The sequence below is a fragment of the Dermacentor silvarum genome, chromosome 11, assembly GCF_013339745.2.
Source record: "Dermacentor silvarum isolate Dsil-2018 chromosome 11, BIME_Dsil_1.4, whole genome shotgun sequence".
NCBI lineage: Eukaryota > Metazoa > Arthropoda > Arachnida > Ixodida > Ixodidae > Dermacentor > Dermacentor silvarum.
The window spans coordinates 48,997,888-49,022,327 of NC_051164.1; the positions used below are offsets into that span (position 1 = coordinate 48,997,888).

The following is a 24,440-nucleotide window of genomic DNA, read 5'->3' on the forward strand; positions in this document are numbered from 1 at the left end:
ACAGGCTAGCGCATCGGTTGCGAAGAAAAATGTGCCGAGCTTACACGATGCAATGAAACTTGCACCATGCGGGCTTGCTTATAGTGTTGGCGATTTAGATAGGGCACTGCCTAGCTGAACTCGCAGCTGAATGCCGTCGAAATTTCATACGACCACGTGAATCGGGACCATACTATGCTCTTGATTAATTTTGAGTGACTGAGATGATCTGTATGGCTTCCCCCAAATGCACCAGAGTTCAGTAGTTGTACTTTATTGCATTATCCCTGTAAGAACACACACTCCTGCAATGGATCAGTGAAACACATTCTACAATGCATTGCCTCTCACGCTTATATGCAAAATGAAGTCTTATTTTTCACACTTTACGCATGTCACAGCACGAAGATGATGCGCAAAGCCATCAGTTGCCAGTGTCGCCGACTTGCTTACTGTCTGCAACATGCACCTTTTGCAGCTAACATTCTAAACTGATGAATTGATTTCAGCCACATTTGTTTTGGCGTTAGTCTCGACGGTTGGTGTTCCTTTGCCAAGATGGCTCTGGTACTCACGCTACACAAGTACCGTTAGCTGTAAATGTCAACCCAACTGCACCTGACTACTTCACTGTGGTCACTTCGACTTCTTTGGCATCATGTTTATTTACATGTGAATGATGACTTGATGTGCCCGCCCACTGAAGGCAAAGGGAGGAGGGGGCTATCTGCTGAGCCGGAGAAACATGGCGTGCTTGCACTCCTTGGAGTCGGCTGGGAAGTATTTGTCATAGAAATCCAGGATGAGCTCTTCCACCTTGAAGCCAAACTTCTGGTACAGAAGTATTGCTGGATTGGTCGCGGATACGTGCAGTGTGACGTCCTTTCCCATGCACGTCTGCACACAGAAGAAAATGGGTTACATTTGTTGTTTGACCCTTTGCCCTTGTCGTGGCATGAAGCCCAACCTTCATAGAGCACTGCATACATATCTGGCTACGTTGTGTAAGTTTACGTGTCTTGGAACTGCTCTGCACCTGTCACGTGTCTTGCACAGGTGGCAGACAGGTCTGTACTGCAGATATCAGCACACAGATATCGGCCATAACTCGGCTGTAACTGGGAGCCAAATACTAACTTGGTGCTCCTTTTAAAGATGACTAAAGAGAAAAATTATTTCGTCTGTATTAGTAAATTGCCCTGGCATAATTCCAAAAAAGGCAGTTCTTACTGTGAGAAGATGCTTGATAAACCAGCAAGGATGCAGAAACGAAAGCCTGTGGCGATGCTGTCTTTCAAGTTACCGCACCACCTTACTGTGATGTCATGGATTTCAACAGTGTTTGCTTGGGCATAGTTAATTTTGTATCAGTGAAGATGGTCTACGTTATATTCTAAAAGAGCCAAAGACTGAACTTAGGAAGTATCAAGAACATTTACTGAGCAACAATGGCCAAGTTACGAGGTGATACCTAGAAATCAGTGACAATCGGATCACCTTGAAAGGTGATGCAAACCCTGATCTAAGCTTACAAGTAAACATTATGTTGATGTCATGCAAACTGCAGATAGTGGAAATGAAAGTATGCTCATTTGTTAGCCCTAAATTGATATGTTTCATTCCGTGAGCACTGCACTGACTCCAAGACATGTAGCCTGACAAGAGGCCTCACCAGACATAGGCGCAGTGCTCCATGTGATTTCAACTTATTATAATTGAGTCAAGAGTACTAGTCACTAACTGTAGAACAGAGCAATTATGACTGCAGTGAAATATTCTCAAGAAATGAAAAAAATTCAACTGTTTCATATTTTGGGGTATAGTGGATACAACCATGCATGCATGCACGACTTCATGCATAAACACAAAGTTGCGTAGTTAATTTGAGAATTGAGAATATAAGTGGTGATGAGGCAGATACACCTGCAACTTAGAATGCAGCACTTTCTGGCCGCTGCCCTAGGTCCCTATCTTCTGATACATGCTCATCATGAACTTCCAATACTGAAGGACACTACTACCATCAAGAGTGGCTGTTAACCTATAAGGTACCACTGCCAGCAGTAATGTAAGATGCGAAAGATGCTGATTTAGCTCCCATTCACAGTATGCATTATTGATGTTATTCCAAAATTCACCATGTTGATAAAATTGAAAGCGAAGATTATGTTGTAGATCCAAAGCAATACATCTGCCATGCTGTGTCAGCTAATTTCATGCAAAAATTTATTAGCTCATTTTTGCATCTGAGAACTGATTAATAATTAGTGATCCTAAGCAGCATGCCATTCCACTGACCCAGTACTACAATGTTGAGCCCCAAACCCACATACACATTTCCAACAAGGATTGCCTCAGAGATGCCACTATAAGCTATTTCGTAGCATTCACGGCTGGCACACACCAGAGTAGTACCTGAATGAGGTGGTAGAGCATGAACTTGGCGATGCCCGATTTTCGCCACTCGGGGTGCGTGAAGATGAAGGGGATGTATGCCTCATTGAACTTGACATCAGGCACCATGAAGGCAAAGCCCACTACCAGTTTCCTGCAAGACATTAGAAGGTTTATATAAAGTGATGCAAACAACCTGTGTATTCAAGCACAATCGAACCGACTTACAATGATGCCAGTTTTAACAATATATCAATATAACAGTGAGCAGCAAATGCATAGTCAACTTTTGTACGTGCTTTCTATGGCGAAATAAACTGCTTACCACAACTCCAACTGCTTACTACTACAAACCGCTCCCATGTAGCATTATTGGTCATTAAAATTAAAAAGCCTACTGTCTGCGCATTTCTTACCGCATCTGCCTGCGTTCCCCACATTTTCACCACACCCTGCATGGCATGCTTTTGTCACGTCGCCGGCCTCGCGCGCTTCTCTCCCGTTTCCCTTCAACCCTTCTAACGTCGGCGCAGTCAACTTGAGCATCGGAGGCATTCATTGCCCCCCCCCCCTTCTTTTCCTAGATTTCGTGTTCTTTTTCTTTTGATTGCAGATACCCAGTAGCCAGATTTAATTGTTATAGCCAATAGTGTGGCATGGAAACATTGCAGTAAGCAGTTTATTTTACAATAGAAAACACACTAGAGTTCAAAGTGTGACAGCTTCTCATTGTTATATCCTAGTATTGTTAAACCTTGTAATGCTGTAAGTGGGCCTAACTGTACTTCTTTCTGTCTAATTAAAATCTTTGGATGTTTGTCCCCTTTGATTCTATGTGCAACCTGGTTATTACAATTACCGGTTATAACAACAGGATTTTTTAGGCACTTCAATATTGTATAAGTGGGTTTTATGTTATTGTAAGGCTTATTTTATAAGCCTTACTTAAACGTTTTTTCCGCTCATCATAGCCTCCTTTATTTTTACAGTGCCTGCCCAATCACACCGCAAAGCATGGGAGCTGGTGGCTCCCTGTACAAGTGCTGCGTTTCCTGACACTTCATACTTTTTAGAGTATGGTCAACTTTAGCTGTGCACTGCTGCCACTATTTTGCTCCCACGTGAAATGCGATGAAATAGGGTTGACGTGACCCTAACCATGCCTGATAAACTGTGACCAACTAATCGAAAAGTGGTGCCCTATATGTGAGCCCCGATTGCGGTGTCACAGGGAAGGCATAGAAAAAATACAGGAGGCTATGACTCTCAACACTCCATCTTGAATCCACAATGTGGAGGGAAGACCGGCCTATTAAGTGAAATGGTCACCGGGCTACATAATGCCCTATGTTGAGTTGACATTTCAGAGCAAGGCACTCATCACGGCATGAATTGCTGAGAAGTGTTACTGAACTGTAGTGTCCCCTATGCTCAAGAGGCACCATTGCTCTGCGCTTTGCAAGGTTGAGGAAAAATGGCAAGTTGAGGTCAATTTTTGGGCATAGGGGTTAAGCTACGGAGGAACGCCAACCCTATGCCTTACACCAGTGATTTGTAAAGCCATGTAACATGGAGCAGCACTATCAGCAAAAGAGCTGTGCAGCGCAGTGAAGTTTTCAAAGGGGCCCCTCTACTTTAACACACTGCATTCCTCGAGGTTTAATATAGCAATGACAGGGGACTGGACGAATGAACAGCCAGGAAGCACCTGTTGCGTGCATACTCATACCTGTCATGTTTGTTTTCTTTAAAACCACTTTTTATCGATGTGGAGAAAGGCATTTGAAGCGAAAATAGGCTATTTCAGAAATACTTTCCTGCAAAAGGTACTTCAGTGCGTCCAGTAGAAGCAGGAGTTATTGGCAATCAAACACGAACTCCGCTGTGCTCCCGTTCCTTCTTCAATGCCTTGCACTGCGAAGGCTACAGCGGAGTGGGGCGGGGCCACTACGCTACGCCTTCTAAATGTCACCGTGGCGCGCAGTTGAAATTTCATTTTGGATGTTAACATAGACGCTGCCACGACTTCAGATTTTGGTGCCTACGACGCGCTAAACATAAGCCAAACAGGATTGTCCTCAGCAAGCCGTATGCGTTTAGCCAGTGGACTTGTGGCGGCGGCCGCGTTGTATCCGACAGCAGCGACCAATAGCAGCCGCATATGGGAATGCGATTTATTACGAAATAAAGCCATCCAGAAGAGAGTGAGGAGCGTTGAAAAGAGAGCGTTTGAGAGAAAGGCGACTTCGTGCTGCATTTGCAAGCTCCACACACCGCGTATGACAGCAAAACTTGGCTGAGATGTTCACAGCAGCGTATGCTACCCACGAACTATGTTATTTCGCCAAGCCCGAAGGGTGGTTCAGGGCCCCTTTAATGCTCTTGGCATTGAATGCTGGTCACAGAGTGGGGCAATTTTAACATCACCGTTATTGATGTCATCGTAGCTGTGAGAAGCTGCGTAAACAACAAACACGGGAGCATGACGGGGTGCATTCCTTGTAGTGCAAGTACGTCGCACCGGTGTTCTGTTATGGCTCTGGCACAGGTTCACAGCAACAGCCTGTCAGGGCAGCATCTACAGTACTGCTTACCTGTACATAGCGACGCAGCTGAAATCTGGGTACTGGAGGCTTTCCGACACTGCAAAGATGTGAAGGGAGGGAGAAGGTTTGGACAAAGATTGGTTAGGCTGTATGCTGTATGCACTAGAGTGCACTCTGCCGTAGCCGCAGACAACACGCATTCCCGGATTAAGTCTGAACAGTATGTACAGGTGCTTAACGGGCCCACAAGACTGCCTTTTAAAACTTCATTCTGACAATGCTTGAGCATATTCAGTCAAACCTCGACATAACGACCCTTGACTTAATGAAATTTATGATGTAAAGGACTATTTTCATTTCCCGACCTTAGTTCAATTAAAAACCCTGTATTTCTTTCTCACGATTTAACCAAGTAATTTTGTGACATGGTTTCCATTTAGCGAAGTTTTCGGCCATTTCCAGCATGTACTTGGAGCCTGTATGACCAGTAAATCTAGCAAAAACTATAACAATGTCGGCTGAGGCAAATTATTTCCAGCGTCCTTCGGGAAAAAAAATTTCGAGCGGCAAAAACGCCGTCAGAGCGCATGTGCCACTGTGCCACTTGTCACATTGGTAAACAATTTGCAGAGGCCATGAGGCGTGCGGCAGCCTGCAGCGGTCGGAGAAATACGAGAGCTGATGATTTCTTCTGCCCGAAGGAGATGGGGAGAGAGCGAATGCGTGGTAACGCCGTCAAGAACGCGTTAGGGGAATAGTGGCCAGGAACGTGCACCTATTTGCCCTCTTTTAGTGGAACGCGCACGTCTCCTCCTTGCGCACGTCCATACGCGAGCCATGCACCGCACGCGCTGCACCGATCTCCATTGCATGCGCTGGCTTTCATAACCGCACTGTTCTGGCCCGACCTTCTTGCAATTTGTTTATAAGTGCTTACTAACAAAGTACTCTCCACCAGGAATGCTCTCGGAATTTGCGCAGTTGTTTTTACTAGTGAAAGTTTAAAACCTCGAATTAACGAAATTCACCATTTAATGAAGTTTTTCGCTGCAAGTACTACTTCGTTATCGAGGTTTGACTGTAGCACGCTCTGAAGAGTCCTGACTATATGAACAAACTGCTTATTCATTCTCAGTGCTCCATATTTAATAAACCATGCTTCCTTATGTGCTATGAAGTGACAACAGATATTTAATAACTGTTGTGAATATTGTTTTGTATACTATTAATGGTGAAAAAGGCTGTTCATTACTCAGATTTGCTTTGCTCACTGTTTGATTCGATCCAAAAAATTACTATTCACACTCTCCTATTCGTGCTCTGCCAACTGAAGGCATGTTCCAATTCCTTCCAAAAAGGAAAACTGTGTATGTTGATATCAAAAGAGACAGCTTCCTGCATGCATATGGTAATCACTTTTCTCACAGAGACAGTGGAAATCTTACAGTCAATTCCAGGCCAAAAAAAGGTTCGGCACATGGCGTTGACAACAGGTATGTGTTGTGGCCGCACGTAGCAGAAGTCGATGGGGTGGCGCTCTGTAGATTGTGTCGCAGACTCCTCCCTGAACCTGTTGAATGAAAAAAAAAAAATTGCAATCTAGCACTGGGTGAGACATCATGTGACTGCTGCACCTCTTTTGTGCTTTGGAGAAAAAAAGTGAACATACTTGCCTAGTACAGTTGCATCTCTATATAACGACCCTGGATGTAACAAATTATTGCATATATATATATATATATTGAAGCAAACATAAAATTTGGTTGGCTTTATTTTATTTCAATGAGTACTTACTTCTAAGATCCACAACAACATCGATTGCAGCGAGGTAAACATTTGCTTACTTGCTGCTAAAAACATGTATTCTGGTAGTAAAAATGTCAAATACAATGCCATATCAACTTGAAACAGCACATTCCAAGCTGGCGTGCATGTTTCAGCAAATGGCTTGGCTTGGACGGCTTATAGCTGGCGAGTCACTGTACCACTTCTGTGTGATCACATTGATTACATGAAAGTGCGTTAATGATGGTGTCAAATATGTTTGTAATTTGGCATTGCTCACATGCCACCACAACAGCCACCATAATCGTGAATAAAGAACATCGGAGCAGCATTTGATTCTCCCCGAAACAATCCCCTCCAAGCTGAGGAAATGGCCATAGCCCTCGCGCACTCCCAAACAGAGGATGAAGTCATAGTGACCGACTCTCAACAGGCGTGTCGCAGCTTCGCTAGCGGCAGAATTCATAACAACACGCTCAGAGTTGTCAATCAAGAGCCGCCAACGAGACCGGTCATGATCATCTGGGTGCCAGCTCACCACAGCATTCCTGGCAATGAGAACGCCAACCTCATGGCTCGAGATTTGACCCGTTGAGCTGATGCCAAGGAATCCAAGTCCGAGCGCATACACCCTCTAGTCTCATACCAAGACATCACGCAACTTTACAAGCTAACCCGCAGAACATACCCGCCCCCACACAAGTCACTACCTGGAGAACAGGAGACATTCCTCCGAGCTCTACAAGTCAATACATTCCACCACCAAAACAGAAATCACCTCATAAACCCTACACAATTCTCTCCGCAATGCTGCTTCTGTGGAGAATCTGGGTCCCTTAGGCATATTGTAGGGGATTGCAGACATGCACCACTAAATCCTCCAAACCCTTATCACACCAACAAGCTTTGGGAGAGAGCTTTGGCCAGCTCCTACCTCGAGGATCCACAATGGCTGATCTTGAGGGCCTAGGACGCGACCCGAGCTCAAGGCATTCTGGAATGAGGACACCTCTCCAGAGACGTTTATTCTCTCTCATGTGCCACCAGTAAGCCGCCGCTGGGCCATAAAAAAATCTACAGGAGACACTTTGCTGGCCTGTTGGAATCATCATGGTTACATTTTTTTTCCCAGCAAATGCAAATTGTGAGATTTTTCTTTTTTTGACTCACAGTTCAAGAACTACTGCATGCTTTCTTTCAGTAAACCAGCCCGTGAAGGTCATTCCAAAATGAAATGGCTGGCGCACATGCATGGCTATAACTTCAATAGTGTGCTTTCTCCTTATGTTGTGACTTGCCTTGCATTCAGCTTGTGGGAAAGTATTTCTTCCAAAAGTTGCAGTCTCAGTGGCCTCGCTTCAAAGTCCCTGAAGATGAATGGCTTCAGTGTCCTGGAAGAAAATACACCATGCAGCCCATTTAAGCCAAAGTTATTAAATTATACCTATTCCGAAATTACACTTGGAACTCTGATCGTGCTCCTAGTGCCAACCTGCAAAAATTATTTACTGATGCGTACCCAGTGCTCTGACTAACCGAAACGTCACTTGGATGTGTCATTGACTGATGACATTGTCTATTACTTACTAAAGAGTGCTCAAAATGGCACATCTGGATGAAAAAAACAGTGCTGATTGTAAAATACAGTTGAATCTCGATAATTCGAACTCGAAGGGGCCCGAAAGTTTGTTCGAATTAAACGAAGTTCGAATTAAAGGAAGGACGTATTTTTTAAGTATTCGAGCACCATAGCACGATGCACGAACAGAACAATGCGAGTCGTGAAATATTGCGGCGCACCAGCGCATAAGGAGCGCAACTGCCCACGCCGGCCAACGCTCGGTTCCCGATAACTTCAGTGAGCGGACGACGCCGGCATGGCGACGGGAAGGCGCGCGTGGAGACCGTAGAATGTGAGGGAGGAGGGCGGCAGGGAAGCGGATTTGGCCTTGGCAACTCCGCCGCTTCGGTGGCTCCCCTCACCCTCTTTCCCAACTCCCTCGCCTTCGAAGGTCTCCACGTGTGCCCGCCGCCGCCCCTGCGCCGCCCCGCCCCGGCGCCAGCATAGCCCGCTCCCTGAAGTTTCGTTTTCTGCCGTTATCGGTAAGCGAGCGTTTGCCGGACTGGGCCTCCACCGCTGCATTAAGGGGTCTCTCCAAAGCTTTTGCTCTATGGCGGTGTCGGAGGCGCCGTCGCGTTATTTGGTGCGCTGCTGAGAGCATTGTCGGCCCGCGGTATGTTCGAATTAACCGTCGCAAATGCTTTCGCCCATTGAAATATACATAACTTTGATGGGACCACAGCGTCAGTTCGAATATTCGACTGTAGTAATATATTGTTACGGTGAAGGGAAAGAAGGTGACGCGAACGAGAGGAAGACGAAGACTCTGGCCGTTGCCTGAACGCCATATTTCTTCGCTTGTAAATACATTCTTCTACACTCGTGGGCCTGCTTTCTTCCTGCAACATTTTGGTGGAGGTGCTGGGTACAATCACGGAACTTCGCAGCGGACGTCATCTACCTGCCGCCACAATGGCAGATCAACCGACACAACCGGCAACGCCTCAGCAGTCCACGCCAACGGTCATCCTCACTCATCTGCGGGACCCGGGGACATTTTGTGGCACGGACAACGCCGACGTCGAGGACTGGCTTGCGATTTACGAACGAGTGTGCGACATCAACAGGTGGGATCCAACAATGATGCTAGCAAACCTCATGTTTTATCTGAAAGGAACTGCGAAGCAATGGTACGATACGCATGAAGCTGACCTAACAAGCTAGGATGTCTGCAAAGAAAAAATTTTTGCGAGACCTGTTTGGCAGACCTGTCGGTCGTCAGTTGGCAGCAACAAAAAGAACTTGCATGCCGCGCTCAGACGTCCACAGAATCCTATGTCGTGTACATACAGGATGTGCTGGCTCTCTGCCGCAAGGCTGACAACACCATGACCGAGGCGGACAAGATTGGTCACATACTAAAAGGCATTGCAGACGACGCCTTCAATCTCCTGATGTGTAAGGATTGTGCCACTGTGGATGCAATTATAAAGGAGTGCCGGCGCTTCGAACAAGCAAAAGGCCGCTGCGCTAAGGCCGAATATTATTGTCATTTTTTTTCCTTTGTTACTGTGCTGGGAAAGTGGCACTTAATATTTATTTTTGGTGTTCATATGTGACGTAATAATCAGCAGAGCCCCACAATATAAATGGAATTAAACATTACAGGTACCCCAAGAACAGTACACAGCAGAACCTCCTTTAACCGATCCAGTTACATATTATTTCCCGGTGCCAACGTTAGCAATCGAAAAGAAAAAAAATGACGCAATACAATTATACACTTCTTTTTTACCAGTTGACACATTCCTGGAAAACACAATCTTTCGGCACCAACGTTCAGTGCATTGCCAAACTGAGATTGTACGATACGTTTTCCAGCCGCTGGGTGCCATGTGAACAAGAAAAGCGTGAGGCATGCTCGATCGAGAGCACTAGGCACCCACCACGGCAGCTTCCCCACAGTACTCGGCCACCCGTGTCGCCTGAAAAAATCCGGCACACACTCAGTTTCCTCTTCGGTTGTCGCAGGTTGTGTTCACAGCTGTCGCCCCCAACCATACTGCGATAAGCACCTTCATCTATCTGTTTCACAGCGCATGTAGCTTAGCGCCGTTGGAACTGTACTGCACGGTTTTAGATGGGTGATAAACCTAGCTCGCCGCAGCTCCCTGCTGCAGGTGACATGAAGTGAGCATCTGGCGGCATCGTATTCCAGCATTGACTACTAGTAACTCAATTTCGCTTAGGTTTTATGTCGCCGTCCTAAGACGTTACTTCGCGCATTAGGAAAACGACATGCGTGTTGGGTCGCTTGGGCACCACCAGTTCGACGTGTGCCGGCGCCTCGTGCTGCAACAATTTGCACCGAGCAGGCACATGAAAACTTCCCGCCAGAATGCCCCGCTCGTGACCCGAGCCGAATTCGAGGAGCGCAAACGTAAGCTTGCAGGCAAAAATGACGTGCGTTTCAGGTCATTCGAGACCCCACCAGCTTGGCGCATGTCGTGATCTCGTACTGCAATGGTTCGCGCAACGTTTCGCATTACGTAGACGTCGGCTACAGTTGAATCAGTCAATTACTTTAGTGAATTCGGATCATACGTTTTCCCGGTTAGTGTGTTTTTTTCAACAAGGTTCTACTGTATTTAAGCGTTAAAGTGATAAAATCAAAGCAGATAACGATATGACTCGTGTTTCGGAACCTACTTAAAGGACCAAAAAAATTATTTGTTATGATAAAGTACTCTTTTCGTTAATTTCATGGTAATAGGCTGATTATTAGAAAAGAAAATGAAGCTGAAAATTCAATTTCCTCAATTTCACGCTGAAACCTCAGCTCCAGTATGTCAGTGTGATGTCACGTGTTTAAAAAGATATATATTTTTTTCATATTTGGGCCATTGTGGCTCAATAAATGTTATTGATACTTGCCAAGTTCAGTCTTTGGTTCTCTTAGAATACAATGTAATCCATCTTTACCTATAAAAATATTAACTAGGCCCAAGCAAATGCCATCAAAATCCATGTCATGGTGAGCCGGCATGTGAGCTTCAAAGTGGCATCCCCACCCATCTTTCGTTTCTGCGTCTTTTCTGTCTGGCCAAGCCCCATCTCACAGTAAGAGCGGCTTTTGTTGGTAATGGAGAAGGATGTAAAGGGCTAAAAAAAGCAACACTTATTTTCCTCTTTAAAGTCCCTTTAACAAAAAGCACTCTCACAAGTGTACGCACACAACTACTTGATGTCTGCTTGAGTGTTGAGTGGAAAAGCTTTGTAGTCCTGCATTGTTCAGAAAACACCACTGCGTAATGTCACTTCCGAGTGGGCAAATGGGAGCACACTGTGAACATGATCTCACGAGGGCTTGCACTTGTGTTAGTGGTGCTGCTGAGGCACGCGTGAACCAGGGCTACAGAATTTTCTCAGAAGTTACAAGTCACTTACTGGAAAGCGCTAATAAGTGAGTGGTTGTCACAAGTGCTGACTTTGGCGCTTTACACTGCTTACCTCTGGGTGTACGGGCTGGCTATGCACTCCAACTGTTCCTCTTCGAGACCAAGTATGCGTGTCACAAATGACACATGACTTGGAACTCCCACCATGCGGGCCGTTCCTATAGTCACCTGGACAGTGAAAGGTGCAAGTTAGACCGCACCTCGATTCCTTTTAGCATAGAAAGTGACTCTTCAGAGAAACAGCTAAGGCATTCGAGATGAGGACATTGAATAATACATGCAGCAGCCATCCTTCCGAGTGATTAACCTGGCTGCAAGTTTGTGTGCCTGCATGCATGTAGCAAGCATGGCCAATTTATCCCTGTTTCCTTGTTCTTTGCATGTAAGCAGAGCTACAGGTTGAAGAAGTACTGGCACGACATTTTTTTACTAGCATTTTTTTGTGTTACGGGAAAGTCTAACCCTTAGAAAAAGTACTGCGAGCATCGGAGTGCCCAAAATAATTAGCCATAATACTTGTTTCTGTGAACTAGTTTTGGTACACAGGAGGTTAATTGTCATAATCCATGAGCTCATTTCTTTTCCATGATCGCTGTGACTGCAAAATGCGAGCACAGCCAGAAGAAACCTGCATTATACTTTTTATTTTTATATTTTTTGTTAGCGATATCATACCTATTGTTATGCGACATGATGTCATGCTAATGTCGATGACACAGGTACAGCATTTCGAAACAGACCTTAGTACCAAATTCGAACAGTATGTATCTTACGTTTCCCGTCCTTTGTACTTGCTTTTTGTCATCCTTTTACATGTACGAAGTGTGTGGTATAGTTTTTACAACTTCGAAAATATGTGTCTGTACTCCTTTATTCACTGTCTGCATTTTTTTCAGCGCTTTTGTACATTTTTGAATCTTGATGACGTATTCTGCAATATAGCATTTATGCGAACCCATACCAGCTAGCACAGCTTGCCGTTTTTCTCACGAGAGCTCAGACACGGTATTGTGGCACACACCTAATATAAAGAGGTCTGAAATTAATTTTATGAACCTCAGTAGCAAGCAGGATGCTAGGAAAGAATCACGCAGCGCAGAGACACATGCGTGTGCATGCTTACGAAGAAGCAGACCACCCAACCCTGCAAATGCAACAAGAGTGCAAAGATTAAACAAGGCATCTTCATTCCGTGTTGTCTCCCGTTAGGCACTGTTTTGCATGCAACAATGTAGTACAGACCGGGCCTACCTTGTGTCTCAAAGCTGTACAACACACTAAGCATGCTGTGCCAGCTTGCAGTTCTTAATTTCGAAACACTAGCATTGATCACAAAAGCTGCCGAATGTAGTCGGCTTTGCATTGCTTAGAAGCTGGCAAAGCCTGAGAGACATTGCATGGTTGCACAGTACTAGTTGCAAGGTAAATGCAAAGATTTCTCAAATAGCAGACTATTTGTAATTTGTGCAAATAGCTTGTGGCAGCCACCCTTAATCTAAGTGCAGTGCAACAGGCACAAATATGAACACCTAAGGCCAGTCGGAGTATACGTAGCTAAAATTTGCAATGCATGTGGCAGTGCTTTTTATTGATGTTTTCTTGTTCTCATATCAAATGAGTATGAAGAGTGCAAGCTTTATGTGAATTACGACACTCACCTGAAATCTGTCCAACACATCTTTTGTGTTCCGCCTGGGCTGGTGAACTTCCTGTACCAATGAAAGAACACTGATTTAATGATCATGCCATCACACAACCAGCAGATGATTAGCTGCTTGATTAAAGTCACTGCACTAAGCTAATTGAAAACAGCATAGTTTAACAGTGGCAACCATTCTGTGGATGAAATAGGCCGTAGCTAAGAAGCTCACCCACAGTACACTCAAAACACTAATGTTGTCTTTTTTTTTTGTACATCTCTCTATATAAGGAAGTTACACTGCCCCTAAGCACCTACCTAAGCTGTAAAAAGGGACTTTTATAGCTCACTTTGCTAGACATGCGGTAGCAAAAGCGATCTTTTCTCAATTTTCGTAGTACTACTACTACAGTACAAGGTTAACACAATGACAAAAGAACGAAACACAACACTGGGTGTAACGTGTCCATTTTTTGTCGTCTTAACCTTGTGCTGCTAACAGCGAAGCTGAAGTACCAGCACATCCATGCTTTCACCATTCTTTTTGTTCATAGTTATGTGCTCAACTTTGCATTGCTCAAGATCGGGAGCAAATATGCCTGGCTCACACCACAGCTAACGCTTAAACATGCGTGCTACACAGTCAGTAGCCATCCTATGAGTTTCTCTTGATTCTGTTCACTGTCTACTTTGTTTACTGCACAGAAAAGGAATGTTTCTGTACAGAAACGTGGCCTCTACCGAAATGAATTCCGCAGAAACCTGCAAAGTGGAAAAAGACAACTGAAGCATCTTTTTTTTTTTTTTTTAATGTAGTGAATTACAATACTTCCTTTCACATACGCGCTAGGTTGTCAACATGGCTTACACAGGAGAGTTTGCTGTTGGTGCATGGTATATTTAGACCGAAGACAGTGCAAAGAACTGGACAAGAAAGACACACAGACTCTGCGATGTGTCTCTTTCTTGTCTTACTCTTTGAGCTGTTTCCGTCCTAAATAGCTTACGTAGTACAAAGTGACATGAAAGCAATAACACCCCTTCTTGTCATCTTACCTGTTGCAAATCTTTGTGTGGCCGACGTGAAAGCTGCCCCACAAGGGCGTCAAGGTCAAAAACTGGAAGATTGCGTGCTCGCTTGATCTAAAAAAAGAACGAAAAAAGCTTGATGAATACTAAAACAAGTCGAGATTTCAGAATTTTAGCGGCTGTTTGTTTGCCTGGACTAATGCCACTGCTAATTGTCTTTATATATAATGCCAAACATGTCAACACAACTAATTTCTTAGGTTGACTCCCGTTATTGATTGCTCATTCACTCATGGGGAAGTATAGACTGCACATACGAGTCGTGAACTGTCTTGGTCAAAAAGTCAAAGATGGCATTTACAAATGTCGCGACTGAGTTCAGGCTCGCTTTAATGTACTATCAAGTCGTCAACTGTCTTGGTCAAAAAGTCAAAGGGAGCAATGTCTGTTTTCGTTCTCCGCCACGCCCCCTATTTCGTTTAAGCACCAAAGGAAAGTAAGATGAATCTGGTTATCTCTTCTTTTTCTTTGGCTAAGAAAAAATGCGCCAGAGCACACAAAGAGGAATAGGAAAACTAAACATTTCGACCGATTTTGCCACAAGTGCGCAGCACACATGTATGGCCGCAATCGGAACTCATTCCCTCCCTTACTGTTGAACAAGCCCATCAATGCCGACTCTTGCCTGATCTTCGTCATGTGAGCTTAACTGATTAATTGCGATAAAAACAAACTGTTGCAATTAAAGCTTCAATTGATTAAATGGAAGGTTAATTGATCACACAGTACTAGTGTGGATTGATGTTTAGGTTTTGTGGGGAGAGCACTGTTTACAGCAAAAATGGCACATGTTTTATACTTTAAGGCTGTACTTACTCAAGGCTACAGGATTCTTTGTTTATCATGCATTTATACAGCGTACATCCGTCGTAGAAAACATTACAGTTCTCTCGCACACTTACCTGCCTGACAAGAAGCTTCCTTTTAAGCCTCTGCGCTTCGGGGGGAAGAGGAACTTTCAGGGCATACTTCTCTATCTGGCTCAGCAGTTGGTGCTCCTCGTAGATGCTCATGGGGACACACCTGCACGGCGGATAAAAGAAATAGCGGCGACTCACTTGTTAGGCTTGGGCTGGCTTTTGCTTTCAACTTGGTGGCGAACATTATAGGCTGTTGGCCATTTTGTGAGCATAATCTATGGACGATGCACCATGTGCAGGCAATTTTAAGTTCGGAAAGAGAATTGTCCTTCTTGAATGCGATCTCCTCCGTGACCAAGTTGCCACTCGGCACCGAAAACTTGCCGAGGCATTCCCAGAGATGTAGTGTACAGCTTGACTTAAGAGAAGTACTGACAAACTTTTTGTCTCTTTTTTTATTGCTTTATAGTATAGCTGCTGACCCAGTAATTATGCTATGAAGCCTCAATTCCCCGAGTGCAAACAATAATTAATTACTATGTTACATTTCAATGCGACAAGTTCAAAATGCGTGCCAGGAGCAGCATGGCTTCAGACGTGAAAAAGGCAACCTGTTGTGGCGGTCTTGTTGCACTAGACATCACACACACTATGGCCATGCTGCTAAATGTTGAGTCTATGCAGCACTTGACGAGTCGAGAGGGTAGAGCACGTCCTCCTGCAAACTGGCCCTTACAATTGTAAGGGCCAGTTTGGCGGCGTTCGGCGACGTGGTCATTGTATGACCTTCAACAAGCACACTCTTGCCACCTCCGCTTTTGCTAGCGAGATGGCAGAGTGTGCTCGTTGAATGAGTCTCCTTTTTCATGTCCGAAGCTGCGCTGCAATTGACGCGCATTTCAAAGGGTCGTACAAAAGGTGCTGTAATAATTTGTGGTGCTCTTGGGGAATTGAAGCTTCATAGTGTAATTAGGGACTCAACAGCTACTTAAAAAAAAAAAAAAAAACAAGGAAAGTGGGACAAACATTTTTTTTTTACAGTATACTCCTTTAAAGGTGCCCTAAAACACTATCCTTGAAACCTGAGCAACACACCGGAATAAACGAGGTGCCTCTCAAGGACTATATTTCTGGGGAAATTTTTTGAAAAAGACCTAATATGAATGGAGATATATCAAGAGTGCTATGTTTACATTCCCTGTTCCACCTCAAAGCCCTGCATATTGATCCTTTCTAACTTCTTTTCCCCACGGTTCACTTAGGCTAACCTTCCCTGGTTGGCGTCTGGCAACGAAGAAGTGACAGCTGCTGCTTCCCTGTTTTCTACGTCTGGAGTGTGTGCACAAGCTTTTCTGCTCGCAATCCTAGGCCACAAACAATTGCCAAGTTACTGGTGTCTATGAGCTGTAACGCCCGCTGTAACGTCATTGTTCACACCACATAAAGCGTAAAAAAGAGAGAAAGGAAGCCACCTACTGTGTGAGATTGTAGGTTGGCTACTGCATGTAGTGGTTTGATTTGCGTATTCACAGCAGCATCGTCTGAATATCAGGAATGTTTTATGCTCAACGAGTGTTTCACTGCCCTTTAATATGTGCCCATTAGTTTGCCCTGAAAGTAAACTTGTAGCAAAAGCCAAGTCACATCTCGCTGGATCCTCTCTTGCTAAAGAGCTATCCTGAGGTGGCAAATGTCCTTTTAAATGCGGCCAGAGCAGGATACTCCATCATCGTCACCTTTTGGCAGTGGCAAGGCAATGACCCCCATCAATCACTTCTGGAAGGGAAATGCTATGCATGCACAATTGAGTTAACCTTTAACTCCTAGTGTTCATCACATAGTGTGGTCGCGTAAGGGAGTAGAGACATTTTGGGAAAAGTACTGGCCTTGGGAGGTGACGTCATTTCAGGACTGGGTCCGGCCACACGTTGTCAAAGAGAAACTTAACTATGGAGCTTCGCATGAGAAGCCTCCATAGCGAGCCACAGCCCGGTCTCCCTCCCCCTTACCATTTCCCCAAATAGGCCTTGCGCCATAATTTCAATACTACATTATTCTTGCGCTCTCCAACTTACTTTGGCTTCTTGGGTGAAGCTTCTTCTTTGATGGTGGCTTGCAGCCCTCTTTCGTCCATCCTGTGCTTTCTCGCGGTCCCCGATGCGCGTGAGTGAGATGTCTCCGTTGAGCAGCTCTCCGTGTCACTCACTGGTTCTTCCTTGACACTCGCCATCGATGCGTCGTCGTCATCAATGCTGCCTGCTACAACCTCTTCAGTTGCAGCCACTTCGCCTGCAGAAGAGTGGAAGCACTCTCAGCGGACGTTTCCAAGCCTTTTCTTTAAAACAAGGTTTCAAACTTGCTTCAGGCATTGCTTTACGCTGTAGTATTTGAAGTATTTCACTTGGGGGGAGGAGAGGAACAGCTGCCTAAGGCTTATGAAAATAAAAGGGATGGGGCGGGGGTATATTTTCACAAAGAAGTGACTTGTGTGGACAGGCATGCAGGTGAGAAAAAACTTCATCGAACATATATATAGCTCAGCCTTGCTATAACTGTGATATATTAGGTTAAAAAAATATCCTTGTACGAGAATTCTTTTTCGCTACTGTCAGTGCTTTTTGACTATCATGAGTACCGAAGAAGCATTTAGGCAACCTCCATGTAGATTCATTCTCGGAACAGCGCGAAAAGACGGGATGTGAAGACGGAAAATACAAGACGACGCTGACTATCAACTGAATCTTTATTGAAGAGAGTAAACTATATATGGGGCGATACACAATGTTGGTGACGATAAGACAAATGCAGAAAGCATCAACAGAAACAGACACAGCACTGTGGCTTCAAGGGACATTTCTTCTAGAGACATTTCTTTCTTTGACAGGGCAATACTTGCTTCTTGCCGATATGTTAAGCCTTAATTATTTCCTTGTGTTTTGATTGTGATGCCTGCACAATACAGTAAAACCCCGGTGATACGATCATGGCTGGTACGAATTTCGGTTTGATACGAATTTGTAACATTGCTCACAATATAAAAAACATCGGCTGTTCTGAACGTGTAGCTGTGCCACTGCGGATCATGCAACGCATGAGCAACAGCGGCGGCCGAGCCAGCAGAGTGACTGGCACAGACAAGCCAGCACTAGCGAGATCCATAGTCGCCAAGTAACCGGCTACGTCACGCAGCTGTGCAATCTCTCATTGGCCCCCGCGTTGAGTGGACTGGACCACATCACAGCCTGATGCTCTTTGACCAGCGAGGAAGAAGGCGAGGACCACTGCAGCAACGATGACTGCGGCAGCAGCCATGATGGCCAAAACGCTCCCTGCACTCAACATCATGCTGAGGCGTTCAATGGCATGCGAAAACATTCGTGGGATCACGTGCGCGCACTTTCACGCCTTCCATAAGGTGATCGTTGACGATTTAGGCAATAAAACACACACGGATATTAGAAACCCGTTGATTTGATGCATTTTTCAAGGGACCACGAAAAAAAAGAAGTCGCAGTTTTACCCGAAAGGCAAAGCTGGCTGCACTGCTAAATTCATGTGACCGCCACATTCAAACGCAACGTAAGATGCCGGAACATTACAGATTTTTGACTTATCAAGGAGAACTTAATACATGGAAGTCAATGGGATTTAGGTTTGGACCGCGAAAACGCAACGTAGCAACTGGGAAAAGGCACCAACGAGGCACATATTGATCGGGTTCCACTATTAGAATTTTTTTCTGGATTTTGTGTATGCTTTGATGATACGACTTTTGGGTGATATGAATATTTCATGTGAACCCGTGAAATTCGTATCACCGACATTTTACTGCATTATGTTGTTCAAGAAAGCAACGTAGCCACATGCACAGCTAAGTGCAACATTACATTACGTTTTTTTTTTACTGTGTTCTTGGGTTCATTAAGGCACACATTAACACATCGCCCGGTTTGACTGACGTCTTGTCTTTTACAACTTCGCGTGCCATCTTTTCACGCTGTTTCGAGACTAAACCAACACCAACTTGTCAGACTTTCAGTACTACTGCATGCAGATATCTGAAGCGACCACACAGGTTGTGTAATGTAGTCATACACGCCGAGAGCTGTAAAAGCCCACAGAAATGAGTACGCACCGTCGGTCTGCAAGATGCCGACAATCTCTTCAACCTTGGGAGACCGCACACCAAAGTAGCTGGCATCCATGGTAGCTGCCTCTTGGACGTCGAAATCGTCCAGGTCCAGCATCTCATCGTCTTCAACCTCTACTTTCACTGGCAAGAGGCCATCTGAAAGCATGGGTGCATGATATGCACACTACTGAGACAAAGGGTTTGCAGGAGTATGGAGACTTGAAGAGGCCAGCAGTGGTCATACCAAGGGAAGCCTCAGGGTTCTTTCACACCGGCAACTCGCAGCGGTTGGGCAACCAAGTTGGTCGCAAATGATTGGTTTGGTTGAAAAGCGACCCTTATGGGTCAATTGTTCACTGCTCGATTTTTCAGTTGTGCGACTGCATTTGAAACCTACTCGACTAATCCACGGCACAGGAGCAGGATGTTCGTATACGCTGATGCTTATTTTATGCAGTGATGGTGATGTGAGCTGATGTGAACATCAATCGCGAGACATTTTGGTGTGGTGACGGGCAGGTAGCGCTTGCTGGTGTGAACAGCGGTCATCACAAGTCACTCCTCGGTCACCACTGGTGGTCGGTCGTGCAACCCCTGTCAATTGCTGGTGCGAATGCAGCTTTAGACTGAAGCCAACATTTTGATAAGGAGAGTTGATTTCATCAGGTGTGGGACTTGTTCTCGCTGTGATGAAGACAGGTTTCCCTGTTGAAATGTTGGCTACAGGCTGAGGCTTTTCTTGTTTGAGCCAAGATGACAAGTGTGACTGCTCACATTATCCAGCAAAGATTTGCATAAGAAATCGCGGGACCTCGGCAATTTTACGAATTAGTATTCGGGATTTCGAGTAAACCAATATTTATCTGGCTAGGTTTTAACAGACACAGACACAGCTGGCATTTGTGCTACAATAATTTATAAACAGCGAATTAAATGCTGCAGCTAAATAACTTTGCACAACAGCAAAACACAACTGTCTACTTTCCTAGTCAACACAAGAGAATGGCATTTTTGTCTTCAAGCTCACCGGAAGGCGCAGAAACAACGTCGACAGGATCACTTGCAGGTTCAGGCACATGAAGCAAATCTTGCCGGAATAGGTCGCTCCCAAAGAGATCGTGGTCAGAATTCCAACTGCACAAAGAAAAATGGAAGAAATGGTAGAAACAGGACCATCTACAGTTTGGCACAAGCACAATCAAACCAAATAGTTTTGAAAGGTAAACACTCAGGACCACATATGGCCGTGCTGCACGTGGGAACTACTAACACACCTATGTGCAATGCTCCGTTAACACAGACGTGACATATTCACTGCACAAGTAAGGGCATTCAAATTGGTTTTATTCACATCACAATGATGCATGCAGGCCCAAGCAACCAGTAAACAATCTTCACTTAAAGGTAACTGACCTTCCCTGGCTCTCTGTCACATTTCACATGTCAAACATCAATCGATAGGTATAGGTATCCATGCAAATTTAAGGTGGCATAGCAGCTACGAAAAATTACTACACAAACATACATACAAAGTGGGGAAAATCTGGATGCTTGGTGTGTGCACGTTAGGTGCATAGTAGGCATTGCAAATAGACAGTGCCGTACGCTCTCACGCTACACACACACACACAGGTGGAATGCGTGATGTGATGTGAATGTTGGGAGGACATCAGCGCTTCAAGATGATCTGCTTCCCATTGATTATCAACTCTGTAAAAGCAATGAAAAGACCCAAGCCAAGCCCCGTACATAGCGTGATAACCTCTATTCACAACATTGATAATGCCAGAAGATAGCACTGCACATGTCGCAAGGCTACGGCTGACGCCTAGGAAGGGGCGTGCAGCCCATGCACAAATAGTAACATCTGAAATACCTTTTAAAAATAATTATGCCTGCCTTTTGAAGTGCAGCCATAGCATAAGGATATATGGTATTTGATTTTAACTATACTTACGGTAGTCATGGTAACATTCTTTGTACAAATTACGAGGTCTGTTAGAAAAGTATCTGACCTTTGGCCGAAGAAAGAAAACTGGCATAACTGGAGCGTTGGAAACCTAATCACCCTCAAAGTAGTCTCCTTGGGACTCCACACACTTCTCCCGGCGGTGCTGCCATTGTTGGAAGCATTCCGAGAAGGCCTCTTTCGGAATTGAGTTTAGCTCAGCTGTCGTCGAAGCCATAATGCCCTCCCTTGTCTGAAGTCGCGCTCCTTTCAATGGCCTCTTGATTTTGGGAAACAGCCAGAAGTCGCAGGGGGCCATATCAGGAGAGTAAGGAGCCTGTCGAAATACAGGAGTCTGGTATTTCGCCAAAAAAGTCTGAATCAAGTGCGAGGAATGTGCAGGAGCATTGTCGTGATGGATGCGCCAATTTCCTGTTGACCACAACTCCGGCCTCTTGCGCCGCACAGCATCACGTAGGCGACGGAGGACATCCGACGGAGGACATTGTTTGACGCTGTGATGCGTACTCGTGGTGTACCACACCGCGGGAGTCAAAGAAAGCAGTCAGCATCACTTTGACGTTGCTGCGCACTTGGCGGGGGCCGCCTTTGGTCTTGGTGACGTGGAATGCTTCTACTGCGATGACTGGGATTTGGTTTCCTGGTCGTGCCCGTACACCCAAGACTCGTCACCAGTGATTATGGTGTTCATGAAGTCGGGGTCACTGTTTGTGGAATCCAGCATGTCCTGTGAGACTTCAACACTAAGTTGCTTTTGCTCCACTGTGAGCAGCTTCGGCACGAATTTCACCGCAACTCTCTTCATGGCCAAATCTTCGGTCATAATTGAATGTGCAGAAAAAGTGCCGATGCCCACCTCTTCCGCAATTTCTCGGATAGTCACACGATAGTCCCGCATCACCACAGCGTTCACTTCGGCAATGACCTGGTCATTTCGGCATGTTGATGGCCGACCGGAGCTTGGCTCGCTCTCCACCGATGTGCGGCCGTCTTTGAACCGGTTGTACCACTCCTTAATCTGTGCGCTGCTCATAGCATCGTCACCGAAAGCCGTCTGAATCTTCCAAATGGTTTCCACTTGGCTGTCGCCCAGTTTCTGGCAAAATTTGATGCAGTAGCGTTGCTCCAGTCGTTCCGTCATTTTCCTTGCAATAAAAAAACCGACGAGAGCACTGCGCACTACCTGACTCAAACGCTGCGTCCCAGCGACTGACGCTATCGGCAGGCAGGAAACAATTCGCGCATGCGCACGGAGGTTCAAGGTCGCTGATGCAACTTGTTTCATATCCATCAGGTGTTCGCAAACAAAAAGAATAAAGGTCGGATACTTTTCTAACAGACCTCGTAGTTGTGAGAGAGAGAAAAAAAAAACAATCACTGAAGTAGGCTTCTCTGAACACAATGTTCCACTGTGGAGAAGCCGTTCCACATGGATGTTTTCTAACCCTCATGCAGACACCTTCAAAACCATATTAAAGTCTGCATATAAAGGTTATCACTTGTAGAAAACTTTATGCACTAGGACCTTTATAGATTCCTTGATCCGTGAGGAAAGAGCTATCATGTTTCATATTATACAACTAAGTGAAGGAAGGACTGTTTTAGAAAAAAAAAAGAAGAAAAAGAAAACTACAAACTGCTACAAACGAGCTGGCTACCAAAATGCATGACATATGAAAGACTAAAAAGAAATTACTGGAAGTCGTCGGGTGTCATCAGGCTGTCGTGCATGTCGAACGATGAACCTGTTGTGTCGTCATAAGAGTCTACAGGCTCCGACTTGATGTGCACCTTCTCGGGGGCATTTGAGTTTGATGAGTGAACCTTCTCGGGAGCGTTTGAGTTTGATGAGTGAACCTTCTCAGGAGCGTTTGAGTTTGATGGGTGAACCTTCTCAGGAGCGTTTGAGTTTGACGAGTCTGCTGCAGGCTGTGTGAAAAAAGAAAAAACGAAGATAAAAAATAGATCTCTCTTTTTTTTTTTTTTGCCTGGAGGCCTTTCTCCCCACCGAAATATTTCTAATCTCAAATGAAAATGCCACCGTGCTGAACCTTTAAGTGACAGCATTCAACTGAGTCGTGAATATACCAATAGTATTGTGATTCAGTGCCCACATCACAAGTTGTGTAACTAGGTTCAGATCAAAAGTGAAATTCCCAAAACCACACACCCCAATTGATCACCACTATTATCAGATAGTACATCAAAATGGCAGTGGTCTTTGTTACCCTGCTTGAACAGAACATTTAAAATATTAATGCAGCATTTAAATTTGTTCCAACAGAACACAGATTTTCTTAGTAAGCACCTCACCTGATAAAGTGTATAAATACGGGTACTTTTTTTTTTGAGAACTGGTATTATTAAACAAATTCAGTGCCAGCAATTGAATGGCTAAAGTATCCAAAGTCCTCTGAGATGGACAAAACTGCCTTTAAAGGAGTACCTACACATATATTTTCAATTTTGTAGAAACTCTACCACATGCATCTTGCATGTAAAAGGATCACCTCTTAGCAAGCAGCAAAAACTTCAGAAATGTTTATAAGATATACTAGCTTGATAACTAAATTTGGTCTTGAAATGCTCGACCTGGTGCCGTCTACATTACTGCAATGTCATGACACACAGCAAAATTTGCTGATGTTAATAAAACTAGGTATGATGACTTTGCTTGTAAAAAAGTGAGTGACATTTCACTTCGTGAACGCGGGTGACGCGCAAGCGGTATGGGTGCTATAGTGCACACGCAGCTATCGGCCCTTGGTACGTCTAGATGGTCCGCATTGCAGATTGCTTTCAAGACGCAGTCGCCGCCGGAGTAGAACGCCCTCCCGGTGGGAAGACGGCGCATTTCCTCCCCACTTTCCTCCCTTGTGTGCGTGAGATTGAGCCACCATCGCACGCTTTCACTCGCACGTACACAGCACCTGTACTGCCCGTGGAGGTCAACCCAACGCATCTTCACCTATCCTCCTCCTCCACGGCGCTTCGCCTTTTTTCTCCTTCCCTGCTTCGCTCGACGTCA

The 24,440-nt window shown here is 45.1% G+C and overlaps 1 protein-coding gene and 1 long non-coding RNA gene across 6 annotated transcripts in view; one reads left to right on the forward strand and one right to left on the reverse strand.

Annotated features, from left to right (window-relative positions):
• LOC125941241 (uncharacterized) overlaps positions 1-24,440 on the forward strand; it is a 29,455-nt gene that overhangs the window by 1,208 nt on the left and 3,807 nt on the right. The window lies entirely within an intron of this gene.
• Positions 238-24,440, reverse strand: part of LOC119433514 (cysteine-rich protein 2-binding protein-like) — a 31,929-nt gene continuing 7,726 nt past the window's right edge. Inside the window, exons 6-19 of one of the 5 annotated variants that reach the window (XM_049658175.1) lie at positions 23,303-23,341; positions 23,109-23,269; positions 20,471-20,577; positions 19,447-19,599; positions 17,387-17,600; positions 15,354-15,474; positions 14,419-14,505; positions 13,382-13,432; positions 11,776-11,891; positions 8,003-8,095; positions 6,365-6,489; positions 4,968-5,016; positions 2,395-2,527; positions 238-876 (exon numbers count right to left, since the gene is read on the reverse strand). In XM_049658175.1, the coding sequence (XP_049514132.1) occupies positions 703-876; positions 2,395-2,527; positions 4,968-5,016; positions 6,365-6,489; positions 8,003-8,095; positions 11,776-11,891; positions 13,382-13,432; positions 14,419-14,505; positions 15,354-15,474; positions 17,387-17,600; positions 19,447-19,599; positions 20,471-20,577; positions 23,109-23,269; positions 23,303-23,341 (1,623 nt within the window). In that variant the 3' untranslated portion in view covers positions 238-702. Of the gene's footprint in view, positions 877-2,394; positions 2,528-4,967; positions 5,017-6,364; positions 6,490-8,002; positions 8,096-11,775; positions 11,892-13,381; positions 13,433-14,418; positions 14,506-15,353; positions 15,475-17,386; positions 17,601-19,446; positions 19,600-20,470; positions 20,578-23,108; positions 23,342-24,440 lie in introns of all 5 variants that reach the window. The other 4 variants (XM_049658176.1, XM_049658174.1, XM_049658172.1 and 1 more) reach the window with 4 other exon arrangements.